This window comes from Eriocheir sinensis, chromosome 21, assembly GCF_024679095.1.
Source record: "Eriocheir sinensis breed Jianghai 21 chromosome 21, ASM2467909v1, whole genome shotgun sequence".
In the NCBI taxonomy this organism is placed as follows: domain Eukaryota; kingdom Metazoa; phylum Arthropoda; class Malacostraca; order Decapoda; family Varunidae; genus Eriocheir; species Eriocheir sinensis.
The window spans coordinates 5749866-5765640 of NC_066529.1; the positions used below are offsets into that span (position 1 = coordinate 5749866).

General features: G+C 44.4%; 2 protein-coding genes across 2 annotated transcripts in view; both read right to left on the reverse strand.

Moving 5' to 3' along the window:
* LOC127001568 (vasopressin V1a receptor-like) overlaps positions 1–10569 on the reverse strand; it is a 45597-nt gene extending 35028 nt beyond the window's left edge. Inside the window, exon 1 of the mRNA XM_050866321.1 lies at positions 9312–10569. The gene's annotated coding sequence lies outside the window, so the exon portion shown is untranslated. The remainder of the gene's footprint in view (positions 1–9311) is intronic.
* LOC127001567 (uncharacterized) overlaps positions 3702–15775 on the reverse strand; it is a 75695-nt gene continuing 63621 nt past the window's right edge. The window contains exons 8-11 of the mRNA XM_050866316.1: positions 12047–12219; positions 11722–11838; positions 10613–10734; positions 3702–6544 (exon numbers count right to left, since the gene is read on the reverse strand). Coding sequence (XP_050722273.1) covers positions 5747–6544; positions 10613–10734; positions 11722–11838; positions 12047–12219 — 1210 coding nt within the window. The 3' untranslated portion in view covers positions 3702–5746. The remainder of the gene's footprint in view (positions 6545–10612; positions 10735–11721; positions 11839–12046; positions 12220–15775) is intronic.

Consider the following 15775-nt stretch of genomic DNA (forward strand, 5'->3'; position numbering starts at 1 on the left):
TGAGTGGAATTTCTCTGTTGGTTATGTTGCGCTTGGGTGGTGGTGGTGGCGGTGGTGGTGGTGGTGGCGCCAGAGATGTGTAAACAAGGCACAGAGTTCGCTAATGTAGCCACGTGTGCTGTCTCGCTACTGCTTGTACCCAAATGTGCTGCAGAAGGACCCACTCTGTTTAAATTTGACAGCGAAAGTGGGAACAAGGAGAAGAGAGAGAGAGAGAGAGAGAGAGAGAGAGAGAGAGAGAGAGAGAGAGAGAGAGAGAGAGATTTACACGATGAAAATCAGGAAAGACATTTCCCATTTAGGTCCAGACTTGGTGGTCTGTCCTTAAACCTAAGTGATTTTACATTAATCAGAAGACTCCAAAACGTTGCATTTCTACTCTAGTTGATATGAAGTTGAAGGAAGTGACGGTCGAGCTTATTTTTGAAGGAGTCAATCGTGTTACACTGGACCACTGATGGTGGAAGCTTATTCCATTCTCGCACTACAACGTTGGTGAAGAAAAATTTGGTGCAGTCTGAATTTACTTGTCTACATCTGAGTTTTACGCCATTGTTCCTCGTGCGCAAAGTGTCATCGATCATAAACAATGTTGATCTGTCTACATTCGTGAAAGAATGGAATGGAAGAACGTTCCAGAGTGTACCAGCGGAAAAGATGAAAAAATTAAGATGCTCTTTAAGGAGAAAGTCGTTTGCAGCGGGGCCGCGGGAGGGAGGGAGGCATGCAGTTAGAAAGTTCAGAAGAGCAATTAGCATGACAATATTGATAGAAGATAGAAAGCGATGCAACATCGCGGCGGAATCCAAGAGGGAGAAGACTGCCAGTAAGAGGAGGGGAGTTGATGAGACGAAGAGCCTTTGACTCCAAACAAATAGGCTTTGGCTCTGATGGCCTTCGAGTGTGCTTAGCCGTTTCCCTGTTTGTTTCCTCGAACACAATAATGACCAACAATGATAATTATGCTGTCTATGGCGGGAGATCGTCCCCACTCTATCCATGTCAAGCAGCATTATCATGGGGGAAGTACGGGAGAGAAGGAGCACTGAGCAAGAGTAAAAATTGACAACTGTGCTCCTTATCCATCTCATGAAGAGTTGATTGTTCGTTGTGCCTCTAAATGACACCATTACAATGCATATCGTTTAAATGATTTATAGATCCATTGATTATCATTATTATTATTATCATATTATTATTATTATTATTATTATCAGTATCATTCTTATCATCATTGTTTTTGTGCTGTTGTTGTGTCCATGGTGTGAATGCCCAGCGTGACGGCAGCCGTCTTGTGGGAGTAACGTTCATCCCTTCGAGACAACCCTCGCCACGCCACGGTGTCGCAAATGAGTTATGTGACTGAGTGCGTGCAGGAAAGGGTCACCCTCTCAGTGTATAAAGTGTTGACAATAAAACAGGAAGCAGATACTATTATTATGAAGAAAACAAAGGAAGTAATTAGCGGAGGGAAGATGAACAGACACGAATCATATACTTAGAATAATGTCGTCCATTCCACTGGCCAGACTTTAGTGAATTGTTTTACGAAGAGCAACGAGGGTCAGCATGGGCCAAAAAGCATTAATGGAAATCATCATAAAATAACAGTACAAAAAAATAGCATACCGGAAAACACAGGCCTACACAACAAAATTATAAGTCCTCGTAATTTATTGATACAGACACTTCCCGGCTCACACACAAAAGCCAGAAACTCACACTCGCACACACACATAAAAAACAACATAAACCTTTAACTTAGATAAAGGAAAATTTCCACAAACACATTTTTCCCTCCAGCGGGTGTCCCTCGGAGGCTCAGCAATGTGTAGCGGGAAGCGCAGAATGGGACTGAATCGCTCATGCGTCAGAGATCGTCTGGAGAGAGCACCGTGTGAATCGCATTTCCTTCCCGCTTTCGTCCACTTCCGAGAACACGATATGACATGACAAACGTGATGGACAGGCAAGTACAAATATAAGAATGTGCACGGAGTCGATGAACGCCGCGGAGAGTTGTCGAAGTATAAATTCTGCAAGTAAATAAAATGTAATATGATAAACGTGGCGTACAGGTGCAGGAAATATGAGAATCTGCGTGCAGTCGTTAGGCGAGAATATATCTCGAAGCATAGATCTTCCAAGGAAAGGTTTAATATCGACCTAGCTGCATAATTTTTACGTATAAATCTTATTCTGAATAGATTCAGCATCCTGTCCTTCACACGGGTGGTTGCTTTTCAGTCATTCTCTGGCGACGCGATGCTTTCTTCTTGGCGTGTCTGTTGATAAACTTTATTGCCCTGATTTTTTTTTTCTTCAGGTCTGTTCACAAGTTTAAATGTCATTATTATTTTACTCTATTGATCTTCTTACCGTGTCTGATCCTAAAATATGAATGTCATTATTTTTATGCGCCAGGTCTGTGAGGAACGAATAACATTATGAACAAGTAAACGATTATTTTTTTATCATCTTAGAAGAGTAATTAAAAAAAACTCATGATGTTTATTCATAAAACCTATGCGATGGAAAAAACTAGTAGAAATTTGAGTGAGTCACGATTACTATGCGCAATAACAAAAGGGATAAAAATTTAAAACGATTGCCATTAGCGGAATAAACATATTGAGGTGGCATTAAACATTTCTTTATCAGTTCTGCTTTTCTCGAGTTAAGTTTTAGTTTCTTTTTAAGTCAGTAACTTTTTTATGATATTGAGTCTTTTTTTATTATTACAAACAAAAGAATTTAACTGAATCATATGAATGGATATCACAAGCAAGGCAGCGGGCGATGTTCTCTGCAAGAATGCTCCCAGTGACATGCCTGAAGGGGCGCGCGCGGACGCCCTGCACACGCCGCCGTGCCTGTCCAAGAGGCGTGTCACGCGAGGCTGATTTATATCGGCCGTAAATTTTATGCTCTGACCCGCCGGTGATCTGTGTGTCAGGGGCTGTCCTGTTCGCGAGGTGTGGGGGCTGCAGATCTATAATAAATGGCTATGTAATAGAGTTGTTTGACTGGCCTAAATTTAGATGTGGGCCTAATCTTTTACATCTTTATTTTCCTATCATTTTGGCTTCTCAGATCACAAAAAATATCACATGATAAAAAGGTGACCAAGGTGCTTGCTTATTGGTGGCGATGAGGTAACACTTTTAACACACACACACACACACACACACACACACACACACACACAAGGACATGGAGGAAGAGAGGGGACGGTAATTAGCCTCTGGTATGAAAGGAAGAAAAAAAAAAGCAGATGGAAGATAAAAATTAATCACAAGATATTTGGGGCTGAAATTCATAGGAAATGCAGTTCACGTGCAGAAAAAAAGAGGGAATTACGCGAAGTATATAATGAAGATGGACAGAGACCCATCATGGAAACCGGAATACAGAAGAAGCAGCGGCGTCGGCAAAGACAAAACCGAAGTGTCTTAATAATAACTAATATAAAGAAAACATACGTAAGATCTGCCTTTCTCTTTTGGCCGCTTATTACTTTTGTCTTTGTGGGAACAGCGATTAGCGGGCTTTTTTTTTTTACCTTTTTTTTGTTGCCCTTGAGCTGTTTCTTTAGCTGTAAAAAAAACAAAAAACAATCGAAACCAATAAAAACTTTCCTTGGGTGACAAAATTAACCATCTATTACAAGGAGACCGCAAAGAAAATAAAAACCCCTTGCCTTAGCTTGCAAACGTTTTTATTATATATTAACGCATTCATTACACTGTCTCGGGTTTGGCGAACGTGTAAAATTATATAGTGTACAAGTATTCAGTATATACGGTATACAGTAATCGTTCCCTGTATGAAGTGAACAATATTTATACATACAGTGTGCATTACCTCTCCTTTCTTAGCCTGCAAACCTTTTTATTCACTCGGTCCCTGGATTGGCGAACGTGTGTAGGTATTAATATGGTGTACAATGACTCTTCTATATATGCAGTGAACAGTATTTTCCTCTATATATGGAATTAGTCTACGTAACCGTTTACTTAGCTTGTAATTTTTTTATTTATTTGTTTCAACACATCACACTGTCACGGGTTTGGTGAACGTGTGTATATATATGAAGTACACACACACACACACACACACACACACACACACACACACACACACACACACACACGGCTATAAATACACATGCCCAGGTGCTCCAATTAGCTGCGCCTTTCCTGATATGCAAATTCGTATATTTTAAGACAAATGGCGGGGAGGAGGCGCCGAAGAGCACACTCGTTAAGCCTCGACCAATGCAGCAAAGAGACACGATAAAGTTGGTGAGCCTCATTCAGCGAGACTCCCTAATGCCTGTGGGTTACGGGGAGAGGTTTCTTGATTCAGCATAACAACGTGATTCTAACAACGAACGGTGATTCACGCTCTTATATGAACTTCACACACACACACTCGCTTATGCTTACGAGGGGCAGCTATAAATTCAGCTGATATCACTCGCCGCTGTCTGCATTACGAGGAACAGTAAATGTGAAGAGGTTTAAAGCCCCACGCGAAACAAACTGATGCACGCACAGACATTCAAAATATGCTAAATACTCTTATCCCGGCTGAAGGTCTGAGAACGTGAAGGTACGCAGCGATCCCTTATTTCCATCCCTCGCCGGTGTGGGTATTGTACAAGGAAAAATATAAGAATGGTGATAAGATGCTCTCGCTAGATAAGCTCTCACCTTAAACAGATATCCAATACGCATATGCCCTTTGAGCGTTTAAAAATATTTTAGTGCGCAGCTTAACCTTGATTCCATCCTTCCCTCGCCGTTGGGGTTATGGTACACGGATCAGTAATGGCGATCAACTTCTTTTGCTTAAACATCCTCACGGTAAAATCGACGTCCAATATCCTCATGTCCTTTGAATGTCTAAAAAATACCCAAGTACACTGCTATATATACCTTGTTGTCATCGTGCGCGGAATAATCACGCGAACTGTGACTACCATTTACAAGCTAATTGCGACGCCAGCAGTTATTAGCTTACTGTTATTCGCTCTTCCTCCTCCCTTCCCGGAAAGAGTTGTCGAACGTGTGAAGGGTCTTGGAAGAACCCAAATTAACGGAATTGCTCTGGACATTTTCACGTCAGCCTTTTGTTATGGTAAATGTATAAATAAGCGTCAACACGGAAATTAGGATAAAGGAAACGTAAGAGAGAAAATCAAACGAGTTCCCTGTAAAGTATTTATAAGTCAGTTCGTTCTGTGTTATTTATGAAACCTCTCTTTGTCCTTCCTCTGACAGTTCAAAAAATATATATATAACTGTATATGATTAAAATTCACTGTAAATGATTAATATAAATAGTCGAATAACAGCTTTCACAAGTTCCTCTTAAATTGCATCAACTGAACAAAAGCTGGAGACGCGTTAAGGTTTTATTAAAGTCACTTCCCTAAATTAATGTTTCTGGGATTGCTGGGAATGTGAAATTGACCAAAGCGTTTCTGAGACCTGGAGGGAAATTGTGAACAGACGGTGTGATTGCGGGGACGGCGGCTTCCCTCGGGTGTTGGCTGGACAGAGACGTAATATGCACTGACTACATTTCAGGATGCACGAGAGGTATGCCCGGACTGTGGTGTGAGCTGGGGCCTTACTGGGATGGGCCTTACTGGGGTGTTGATGTGGGCTGCGAAGGAGTACTGTGGGTGTTACCGGGGTGTTGCGTGCGACTGGGATGCAGTTGGCGGGTTGTTAACTTATTACTGCGAGAACGAAGGGAAAAACTGTCCTTCTCCATCACTGAGGCGCCAATTCGTATCTAATGAAGGGTGACGTGAGCGGGATAGAGGAACAGGAGGAGGAGAGGAACCAACGGGGAAACAGTTAATATATTGAACCTCCTCATTTCTATCCTGCCTCTCGATCTCATCCTCTTCCTCTTGACTCAGGAAGACCTCATCCTCAGCATACTCCGGTGGGTGGAAAGGAAGGTTATTGGACAGGTGAAGATGGTGCAGGTCGGGGAGGGAGAGTGAGGGAGAGTGGTGAGTGAGGGAAGGGTGTGAGAGGTGACGGAGGTGAGGGAGGGAGGGATGAGGCAGGTGTGGCATGAGAGGGGGCAGGTGAGGGAGGGCTTGGGGCTCAATCACCACCATCACAGGCTCGTTACGGCAGGGGAGGTCATAGGTCACCAGCAGGTCGTCGTCACAATTATCAGGGTGGGTCAATGGGTTAAAAGTCTCAATGGGAACGACAAAACCTACAGGGAAACTCGGGTCGTCGTCAGTACTACAGTGGAGGTCAAAATCCTGTGAGTCGTCGGGGTAAGTGTCGTCGAAGTCGTTTAGGTCGTCCTGGAGTGCTGGGTCGCCGGTAAGGCTGAGGTGCAAGTCGTGGAGGGGGTCGTCGAGGATATTGTCGGGGTCACACGCGAGACCTTCCTCCAGCAGGTCGTCAGGGGGGTCGAGAGAGTGGTGGAGGAGGTCGTCTGGGAGGGAGTCGTGGCTTAGGTCGACCAGTTCGTCAGTCTGCAGTTCGAGTCCGTCCAGGAAACTCGTCTGCAAGAAACAAGGATGAAGTGGTAGTGGAACGTTATTGCAAACATAAACAAGAGACAATTTTAGAGTCACCCGAAGTTGCGTCACATTCGAGTTGCTCTCCACCGGCAACCACTAGATATGCATCATTCCTACAAATAAAAAACACCGTTGATTAAGAGTTCCAGAGACGCGGTTTTACAAGAAGCGAGATAGAGGATTTCTTAACGTCACCCAAAGTTTCGTCGCATTTGAACTTTTCGCCGCCAAACCCTGCAGTGCTGCCAGATAAGAAGGCGCAAGGATATACGCGTACAAGAACAGCAACAACAGAAGCCGCAGAAGAGGCAGCTGTAAAAGAAGGAGGCAGAAACATATAACAGCAAATGGCTCGTTCCCTCCCGCTGCGCTATCGTAACCCTCCACACACACACACACACACACACACACAAACACACACACTCAGAGGCAGAGAAAGTCACCCTTCTCCCTGTCATTGTAAATTTGCATATAGAAAATGGACATCTTCCGCTTTTGCCTCTAGCTCTCCGCGATGTATGTTTTTTTTTTTTTTTTTTTATGTCGCGGCCTATTGCGCCGGTAGGCTTCTTTCCGGTGGATCCTGATGGTCGGTCCAAGGCTTCTTTCCGGTGGGTCCTGATGGTCGGCCCAGCCCGTTCTGGCGCAGGCGAGTGTTTATAGTGGCGCCATCTTTCATTAGGTCATGCTGCCCTCCTGGAGCTCATCTTTGATCCTAGAATCTAGAGTCCAGGTTGACAGGTGGTCTTCTGGACAGCATATGGGTAGTTTTAAGGCACTCGGCGGCGGCTGGAAAATTCCAGCTTGGTGGCACCGGGCGGGGATTGAACTCGCGTCCTCCTGAACGCGGGGCCGTCTCGCTATCCGTTCAGCCACCGCCTCCCCGAAGGTGTGTGTGTGTGTGTGTGTGTGTGTGTGTGTGTGTGTGTGTGAGAGAGAGAGAGAGAGAGAGAGAGAGAGAGAGAGAGAGAGAGAGCACCAGTTAATGTTGACCCTCCTGAATAGTGTCTTGTTCAGCCCTATCCATGAAAACAATGCGTGAGTTTTTTTTTTAGATTCCCGAGCAAAGAGTCCTGGCCAGCCCGCAGCCCCTCCATTCATCCCAACGACAGCCCCTCCTATTCCTCCTCCTCCTCCTCCTCCTCCTCCACATTCTACTCTTCACCTCCTACGCGTGGCCACCTCTCCGCCAATAACCTTCTCCTCCCACAGGGCGTCTAATTTTGGCTTCCACTCGGCGACCTTTTCTTATTTCAGAGGAGACAGAACACGAAATAAAATAAGAATGAAAAAAAAAGTTATAAAAATGTGAAAAAAGTACCCACAACACGGTGACTCATTAGGACAGACAGAAGGATGCTGAAAAAAAAAACCGCTCCGAGTTAGTTCCAGAGGTGCCTCGACACTCGCCAGCGACACGAAGCAACCGCGAATGACTGCATATCCAGCCCATGGGAGGGAGGAACTGTCACGCGCCTCTGAGGACACAAATTAACAAATGAATACGTAATCTCTTTCTACCTCAAATTGCCCCCGACATATTGTGACCCAGACGACCACGAGTTAAGCGTTTGGCCTGAGGGAGGAAGGGACGTCTGAAGCCTCTAAGGACACAAGGCAACAGCTGTACAGAGTTACTTCATTTTGGCTCCCGCGCGGCGAACAGTGACATCCAAACACGAATTGCTGTCTGCCCATCGCAAGACACGGGAGGAAGAGCACGTCTCGAGCACCTGAGGGCGGGAGATGGCAGCAGGAGCATCACGATATTCAGCCCTCGACACCTCACCTCACGCCCGCCACTTAATATAATGAATCACAAGTGCACACAACTGACAGCCGCCGCCTCGCGCCACCTGCCAAAGCTCTCGAACTCCGCCGCCTCGCTCGTGCTTTCATTGTTGCTGTCTTGCCGCCCTTTACGTCTGATCGGCTACACACAAGGTAGTAATTACGCATTTGCCTTTTCAGTATATCAAAGTCAGTTATTTAATTTCATCTGCTATTAATATTGATTCATAAGTGATGTAAATATTCGTTTAAGCACGCATGAATTTATGAATTAAATATTCCACCTGATATTCAATATTCGTATACGTTTGAAAAGTTAAGAAATCGTTAATTTTAAAATCATGTTGGAAAAGTTTAAAAAAACATTTTACAAAAAAATATTCTCAACATGAATTAATAAAAAATACGCTTTCATGATAATAATGCATATACACATCAATTTGTCTACCTATTTGTATGTTGCATGAATGCATTATTCTCTGCCGCTGCCGACGAGAAACGCGTCTCTGGAAAAAAGGGAAGACGCGGAAGAATTGCCTCCAGGTAGCGGAGGCAATCTGGAGCCGACAGGCAGCGGCACCGGGACCGAAGCATCGGGGCCGAGGCAGTAATCTTTCGCCGGGGAGCAGGTGCGCCATACACGAGTAATATCGGAAAGAGTTAATCTTCACGCGTCTGAATAGAAATATGTCTGCACGTATAGTGCGTTGAAAAGCCGCTGAAAGAAACCTAAATAACGCTCAGGATTTGTTCATAGCTCGTCAGGCTCCTTTGTCCCCGCTCGCTGTTGTTGTGACGCAGTAGCGAAGCCGAGAGTGAAGCCCCAGCCTTGCAGGGATTCCCTCAACCTCGGGAACAAAATGCAAAGTTGTAGAATATAAAGAGAACGTGGCCTACGATATCTACATACTGTTAAAAGTGACGGAGACAATAGTAATGAGAACAAGGCGTACGATACCTCAGTTCGGGAAAGGCACAGAGTGGAGTGGGATGGCCGCCGACGCGATCAAAGCACCAAAGCAGCACAGCACAACACAACGACACGCAAACACTGATCAACCGTACCTATCTGTCAGAAGCTGGCAACCTCAAGGCATCCAATGTGTCCGGTGGGAGTTTTCAGATTCCTCAGCCTGGTACATCAGGAAAACAGTTGTGCAAGTAAGGTGCATAAAAAATTGATCTCACACAGCCATAAAGCATTCCGTACAAACTCAATGTTACAACAGTGGACGTGGAAGAGATGAATTGCGAACTCCATTCGAGCATAAAATATATATACATAATCCGATGGTTATTTTTAATTCTTGATATACAAATTAATTGAAAAACTTAGTTCTTTTGACAAGATCTATAGTGAAGCCTCTTCCGAAATCTATCACGTAAATATAGCGAAGAAAATTTGAAGGAACAAAACAGTGATTGGCAACCTTCCGTCTCACAAAGGGAGAGCTACATCAGAAATTTTTATAGCAGCAATTTATAAATAATTCCGTGTCCCTAAACATCATCTATCTAATCATCTAAGGAACATCTGCACTTTTCAATACTAATTTCTTAGATTAATATCCTCAAGAAATGACCTCTTGCATGTCTGACAAGCGTCCCTTCACTTACGGATGGACATAGAAAAGTGACCTGACAGTTGCGATGACACTGAATAAATACGGTTCACCCACACACGTGACGAGCACGATTCGCATTAAGAAAGAGTTGAGGAATGAATCACAAAGCAGGCGAGGCTCGGGAACAACAATCATCTAATGGCGTCGGCACAACTCGGGGCCGGTGGCGGCTCCGTCATGGGGGGCAAAGTGTTTGTGCTGACCTTGCCTCGCCACGGGAACGAAGGATGAAAGGAAGAGCCAAGATCAACAGAATATATCTTGATCTATAGGGGAGAGCTAAGCCGCGTCCACACTATGGGGCAGTGACCAGCGGGCACGAGTGACAAATCCGCCGTCGCACACATTGAGGCACCTTCGACGGGCAGACCAGCCCATGGAAGAGCAGAATCACCTGGCGCTGGTCGGGGCCTGGCTGCCCGCCGCAAAATGTTACACCCAGCTGTCGACCAACAACTGGCTACCTACTCAGCATATTGGACACCAGTCATGCCCAAGACTGCGCGGCTCCCCAGTCACTGCGCGATAGTGTTGACATAACCTAACACGTACTAAACACAAGCACACTATCATCACCACCGCTACCAGACCCCCGTTATGCCTCCGTCTCCTCCCCCACAGCGCGCACACTGACCAGGGCCACGGGCTGCCCCACACTCTCCTGGCCCGCGTCGCTGCGCCCGTAGTCACGCACCACAGCCTCCAGGGAATCGTTCTCCTGGAGCACGCGCGGCTCCTCCTGCGGCGACATGAACCCTGTGGAAAGGAAGGGAAGGGTGAGCATGCGTGTGCGTGAACATAGCAACAATAATAATAACAATAATAATAATGGTAATAATGGTAATAATGATGATAACAATAATAATGATAATAATAATAATGATAATAATAATAATGATAATAATAATAAGAATGATAATAATAATAATAATAATGATAAGCTTCCATGTAATTACACGTCCTTCCACATAGTATCCATCTCTCCACACGTTTATCCATTCACTACACTGTTCATTTCAACGATAGATGATACACACGAATACACAAGGGTAAGGAGACACAGAAGGGGACATTCGGCCTACACATGCTACCTCCTGACAGTTGTATAGTTGTGTTTCACCTTCCCTCGTCATCCACAAGTCTATCTAACCCTCATATTAAGTTTTCAATCGAACTTGCATCATCTACATAATATATCTATTTAATTGGTTCCACTCATCCATTGGCCTATTTGTGAACCAGCACTTACCCATCAGTTCATATTTGCATTCCATATTGCTGAATTGTAATGAGTGGTCAACTAGCCTATTTGCGTGTCTACCTATCAATCAATCTATTACTATACACCCACTCACTCGTTACGCTGCTCGATAATCAATTTTTACTAATCTCTACACAAATATGTAACCTCATAATCAAATTGCAACGTGTGGTCAGGATATCTATTTTTCTATCTATCTATCTATAAATCATAATCGCAGTGAGTACATTTACACAATACAACCAAACTAACACAAAACAAAAAAATGAAAAAAGGCAACTCAGCAATTCAAAGACGCCCTCTATCTCCTCCTTTTCTTCCTCCTCTTCCTCCACCTCCTCTTCCCCCTCCTTTTTTCTTCCTCTTCCTCCACTTCCTTTTCCTCCACCTCCTCTTCCCCCTCCTTTATTTCTTCCTCTTCCTCCACTTCCTTTTCCTCCACCTCCTCTTGCTCCTCCTCTTCCTCCTCCTCGGGGCCTCACCTTGGCGGCTCTGTGCCCTGGAGTGGCTGACGAAGTGCCAGGCCGCGCAGGAGAGCCCCACCACGGCCGCCATCACCAGGATCACCATCAGCACCAGGTGGGCCCACATCTGAGGCTCTGCGGGATGACAAGCGTAAAAAGGAAGGCGTGGTGAGGCTCGGGAGGTGGTGATGTGGAGTGGTGATGCTTGTAAGGTCGTGATGCTTGTAAGGTGGTGATGTGGAGTGATGATGGTGAAGGAGACGTTATGTGATCAAAACTGGCGAGATATCAATGCTCTCTCTCTCTCTCTCTCTCTCTCTCTCTCTCTCTCTCTCTCTCTCACCTTTGTTCACCTCCTCGGCGGACATCTTGAGGGCTCGGCCGATGTCTTCTGAGAGTCGCGAGTCGAAGATGTTGTTGGCGGAGTCGAAGAGCTCAGACGGGTCGAGCTCGAAGATGGCCTGGTCCACGGGGGACAGGTCCTCGTCGTCGTCCTGCTCGTTGGGAAGACTCACGCTGGCGAAGAGCAGACAGACAGATAGGGTGTGTTCGCCAATCCGTTAGAAGGGCTTATCCCACGCCTACTACTTCTACCAACACCACCACCACTACTACGCTACGCTAGTATTCTCCAAGGTGAACTCAACAGATTGTATGACTGGGCGGATAAATGGCAGATGGAGTTCAATGTAAGGAAGTGCAGTATTCTGAGTGTAGGTAGGAACAACCCCTCACATAACTATTGCTTAAATGACACTCTCATAAGCAGGTCTGGGTGCGAGAGGGATTTAGGGGTCTTAGTGAGCTCTGATCTCCGTCCAAGGGCACAATGCATTCAAGCTAGAAATCGAGCTAATAGGGTACTGGGATTTATTTCAAGGAGCGTAAGCAACAGAAGCCCCGAAGTCTTCCTCAAACTATATTTAGCATTAGTTAGACCTCATCTTGACTATGCGGTTCAGTTCTGGTCACCCTACTATAGAATGGATATCAAAATGTTAGAATCGGTGCAGAGGAGGATGACTAAGATGATTCAGGGGTTGAGAAACTTGCCATACGAGGAAAGACTCAAACAGTTAAACTTGCATTCTCTAGAAAGGCGAAGGGTGCGTGGAGACATGATCGAGGTTTATAAATGGCTGAAGGGCTTTAATAAGGGAGACATTCATAAGGTTTTGTTGGTAACAGAACCGGGTAGGACACGAAGTAATGGGTTTAAACTGGATAAATTCAGATTCAACAGGGACATAGGCAAAAATTGGTTTACTAACAGGGTGGTGGATGAGTGGAAAAGGCTTAGCAGTCATGTGGTGAGTGCCAATAAAATTGTCACATTCAAAAATAGACTAGATAAATTCATGGACAGCGATATTAGGTGGGGTTAGATACACGGGAGCTTAGGGTCAAAGGAGCTGTCTCGTACAGGCCTACCGGCCTCTTGCAGACTCCTGCGTTCTTATGTTCTTATGTTCTTATGTACTACTACTACTACTACCACCATCACCACTACTACTACTACTTCTACTACTACTACTACTACTACTACTGCAAACCGTTCCACCGAGTACTACCACAGGAAATAGAAAAACTGCTTTGGAGATTTTCACCCAAACTATTAAGTGAACTACTATCAAATTAAGAATGCAGATCAATGTTTATCTTGATAGTTTTACGCGTGTGGCATTTGATAGTGTGTCCAAGGCCTTATGGAACACGCTGTAGCCAGATGGAGCCATATGCAAGTGAGATTCTGAAAACCATGATATCACATTATTGCGCATTTGTTTCCGTAATAGCACAGCGTTTTGTTCTTTGTCTAATTTCTGTGGTCAGCTAGATGGCTTCTGGGGTCTGCTACTCCGGTCTTTTTCTTTGCCAAATTTCGCATTGGTCATAAGACGAACGACAGTGAGATGAATTCATTCTCTCTCTCTCTCTCTCTCTCTCTCTCTCTCTCTCTCTCTCTCTCTCTCTCTCTCTCTCTCTCTCTCTCTCTCTCTCTCTCTCTCTCTCTCTCTCTCTCTCTCTCTCTCTCTCTCTCTCTCTCTCTCTCTCTCTCTCTCTCTCTCTCTCTGATGAATTAATGCGATCAAAGACTGCAGTAGAAGGAGTATAATCTCTTTAATAAAAATGAGAAAAATTATAAGTATTGTTTGCACAACTTTAATCGTTCCAGGACTTATATAATGAAGCAAAAAAATATGTATTAATGCGATCAAAGAGTGCAGTGGAAGGAGTATAATTAATTCCTCTCTTTAATAAAAATGAGAAAATAGTAAGTATTATTTGTACAACTTCAATCGATCCAAGACTTATATAACGAAGCAAAAATGACAAGTGCAGCGTTTTTATAATCGCGGAAAGTATTTATCATCTCAACCGAGTGAGAGATGTGTGCGAAGAATGTCCTAATATCAAAAGCCTTAACCGAAAAAAAATGAAGGAAAAAAATCAATAGAATAAGGGGAGAAAAAATAAAATAACAGGAAGAACGAAAGAATGATTTGAAGTGAAAGCGAAATAAACCGCCTTGGCTCTGAGAATGTCTTGTTTGACCACCCTGGGTTCTTTCGATGAGGAGAGGAGGAGAGAAAGAAAGATGAGAAAAAGTTGGCCTAGTCGTTCACATGTCATCCAGTCATGTTCAGGACTTTACATTCTGCTGAAGGCATGTGAACGTTAACGGAAGTAAGAGATAGCGATTTTGTTATCAGTTATTATTATTATTATTATTATTATTATTATTATTATTATTATTATTATTATTATTGTTATTATAATACCGAAGAAGCTTCATAATATCACCACCCCGTAGAACTTGAAGGGATGCATATGACGGCGGATTAAGAGGAAAAAAAGAAAAAGAAAACATACCAAGTTTCCGAGAACCTTGCCAATATCTCCCTTGAGGAAATGTTGTTAAGGAAGTATATACACGTTATAGAAGGGTGAGGGGAAGGGGAGCGAGGGAACAGACGGTAGGGGAGATAATAGGAGAGTGGTTCTCGGCCTCGCTTTCTAATGCCCCGCCAAAGAAAAATGAAGCATCCGAGATGGTTTTGCACTCGCCCGCATTTATTCCCTCACTCCGAAGTTGCTGATAAAAATGTGGCCGGGAAGATGGCAGGAAAGAGAGATAGAAAAGGAGGAGGAGGAGGAGGAGGAGGAGGAGGAGAAAGAGGGAGAGGAGGAGGAAAAATAGTCTGAGAAAAAACGAAGCAAAAAGAGTAGGAAATATTGAGGAAATGGAAGACATGAAGGACTCGAGAAAAAGTTACCAATAAAAAGAAGGGATAAGAAGGGAACGAGAGAGAGAGAGAGAGAGAGATGTGAAAATAATATAAACCAACTCTCTCTCTCTCTCTCTCTCTCTCCATCACCGTACCTCAGGCAGCTCATCTTTTGCTTCGCCTTTTCTCCTCAAGTAACAATTTGAAACAAGATTCATGCGAGAGTTTCGAATAGAGACGAGACACTGAAGAACCCTCAAGCCTCCCTTCCTCTTCCCCTTCCTCCCCGGCTCCTCGTCTCTTAATGTCCCCTTCAGCTCCCTCCCTCCAGCTCCTCCTCTGTCCCTCAAAGACTAGCTAATGATGAGGGGAAGGGACGGAAGAGGCGGGAAGGATGGGGCACGTGAGGGAATGATGATAAAAAGGAAGAAGAGGAGGAAGAAGGGATGATAATGATGATGAGGATATGATGAGGATGAGGATGAGGGAAAGAAAAATGAGGATAAAGAGAAGAAGAAATAAAAGAAACTCGTAATGCAGCTCCGTCTCTTCCTTATTCGTCATCCTTTCCCAACGCTCTCTCTCTCTCTCTCTCTCTCTCTCTCTCTCTCTCTCTCTCTCTCTCTCTCTCTCCAAGTCAATGACCTCAGCAGTAAGTTCTTGCCTTTATTCGCCTATTTCCGGAGGCGGGTTCGAGGATTATCTTTAGTAAGCGATTTACGAACACCAAAAACTCTCTCCTCTTCCTCTCGCGTGTATTTTTTTTTTGCACCCTGATTATAATTTGTGGTTCCGTGATCCTAAACTTAATCCGTGAATGAGATGAGAATGGTTTTAAGAGC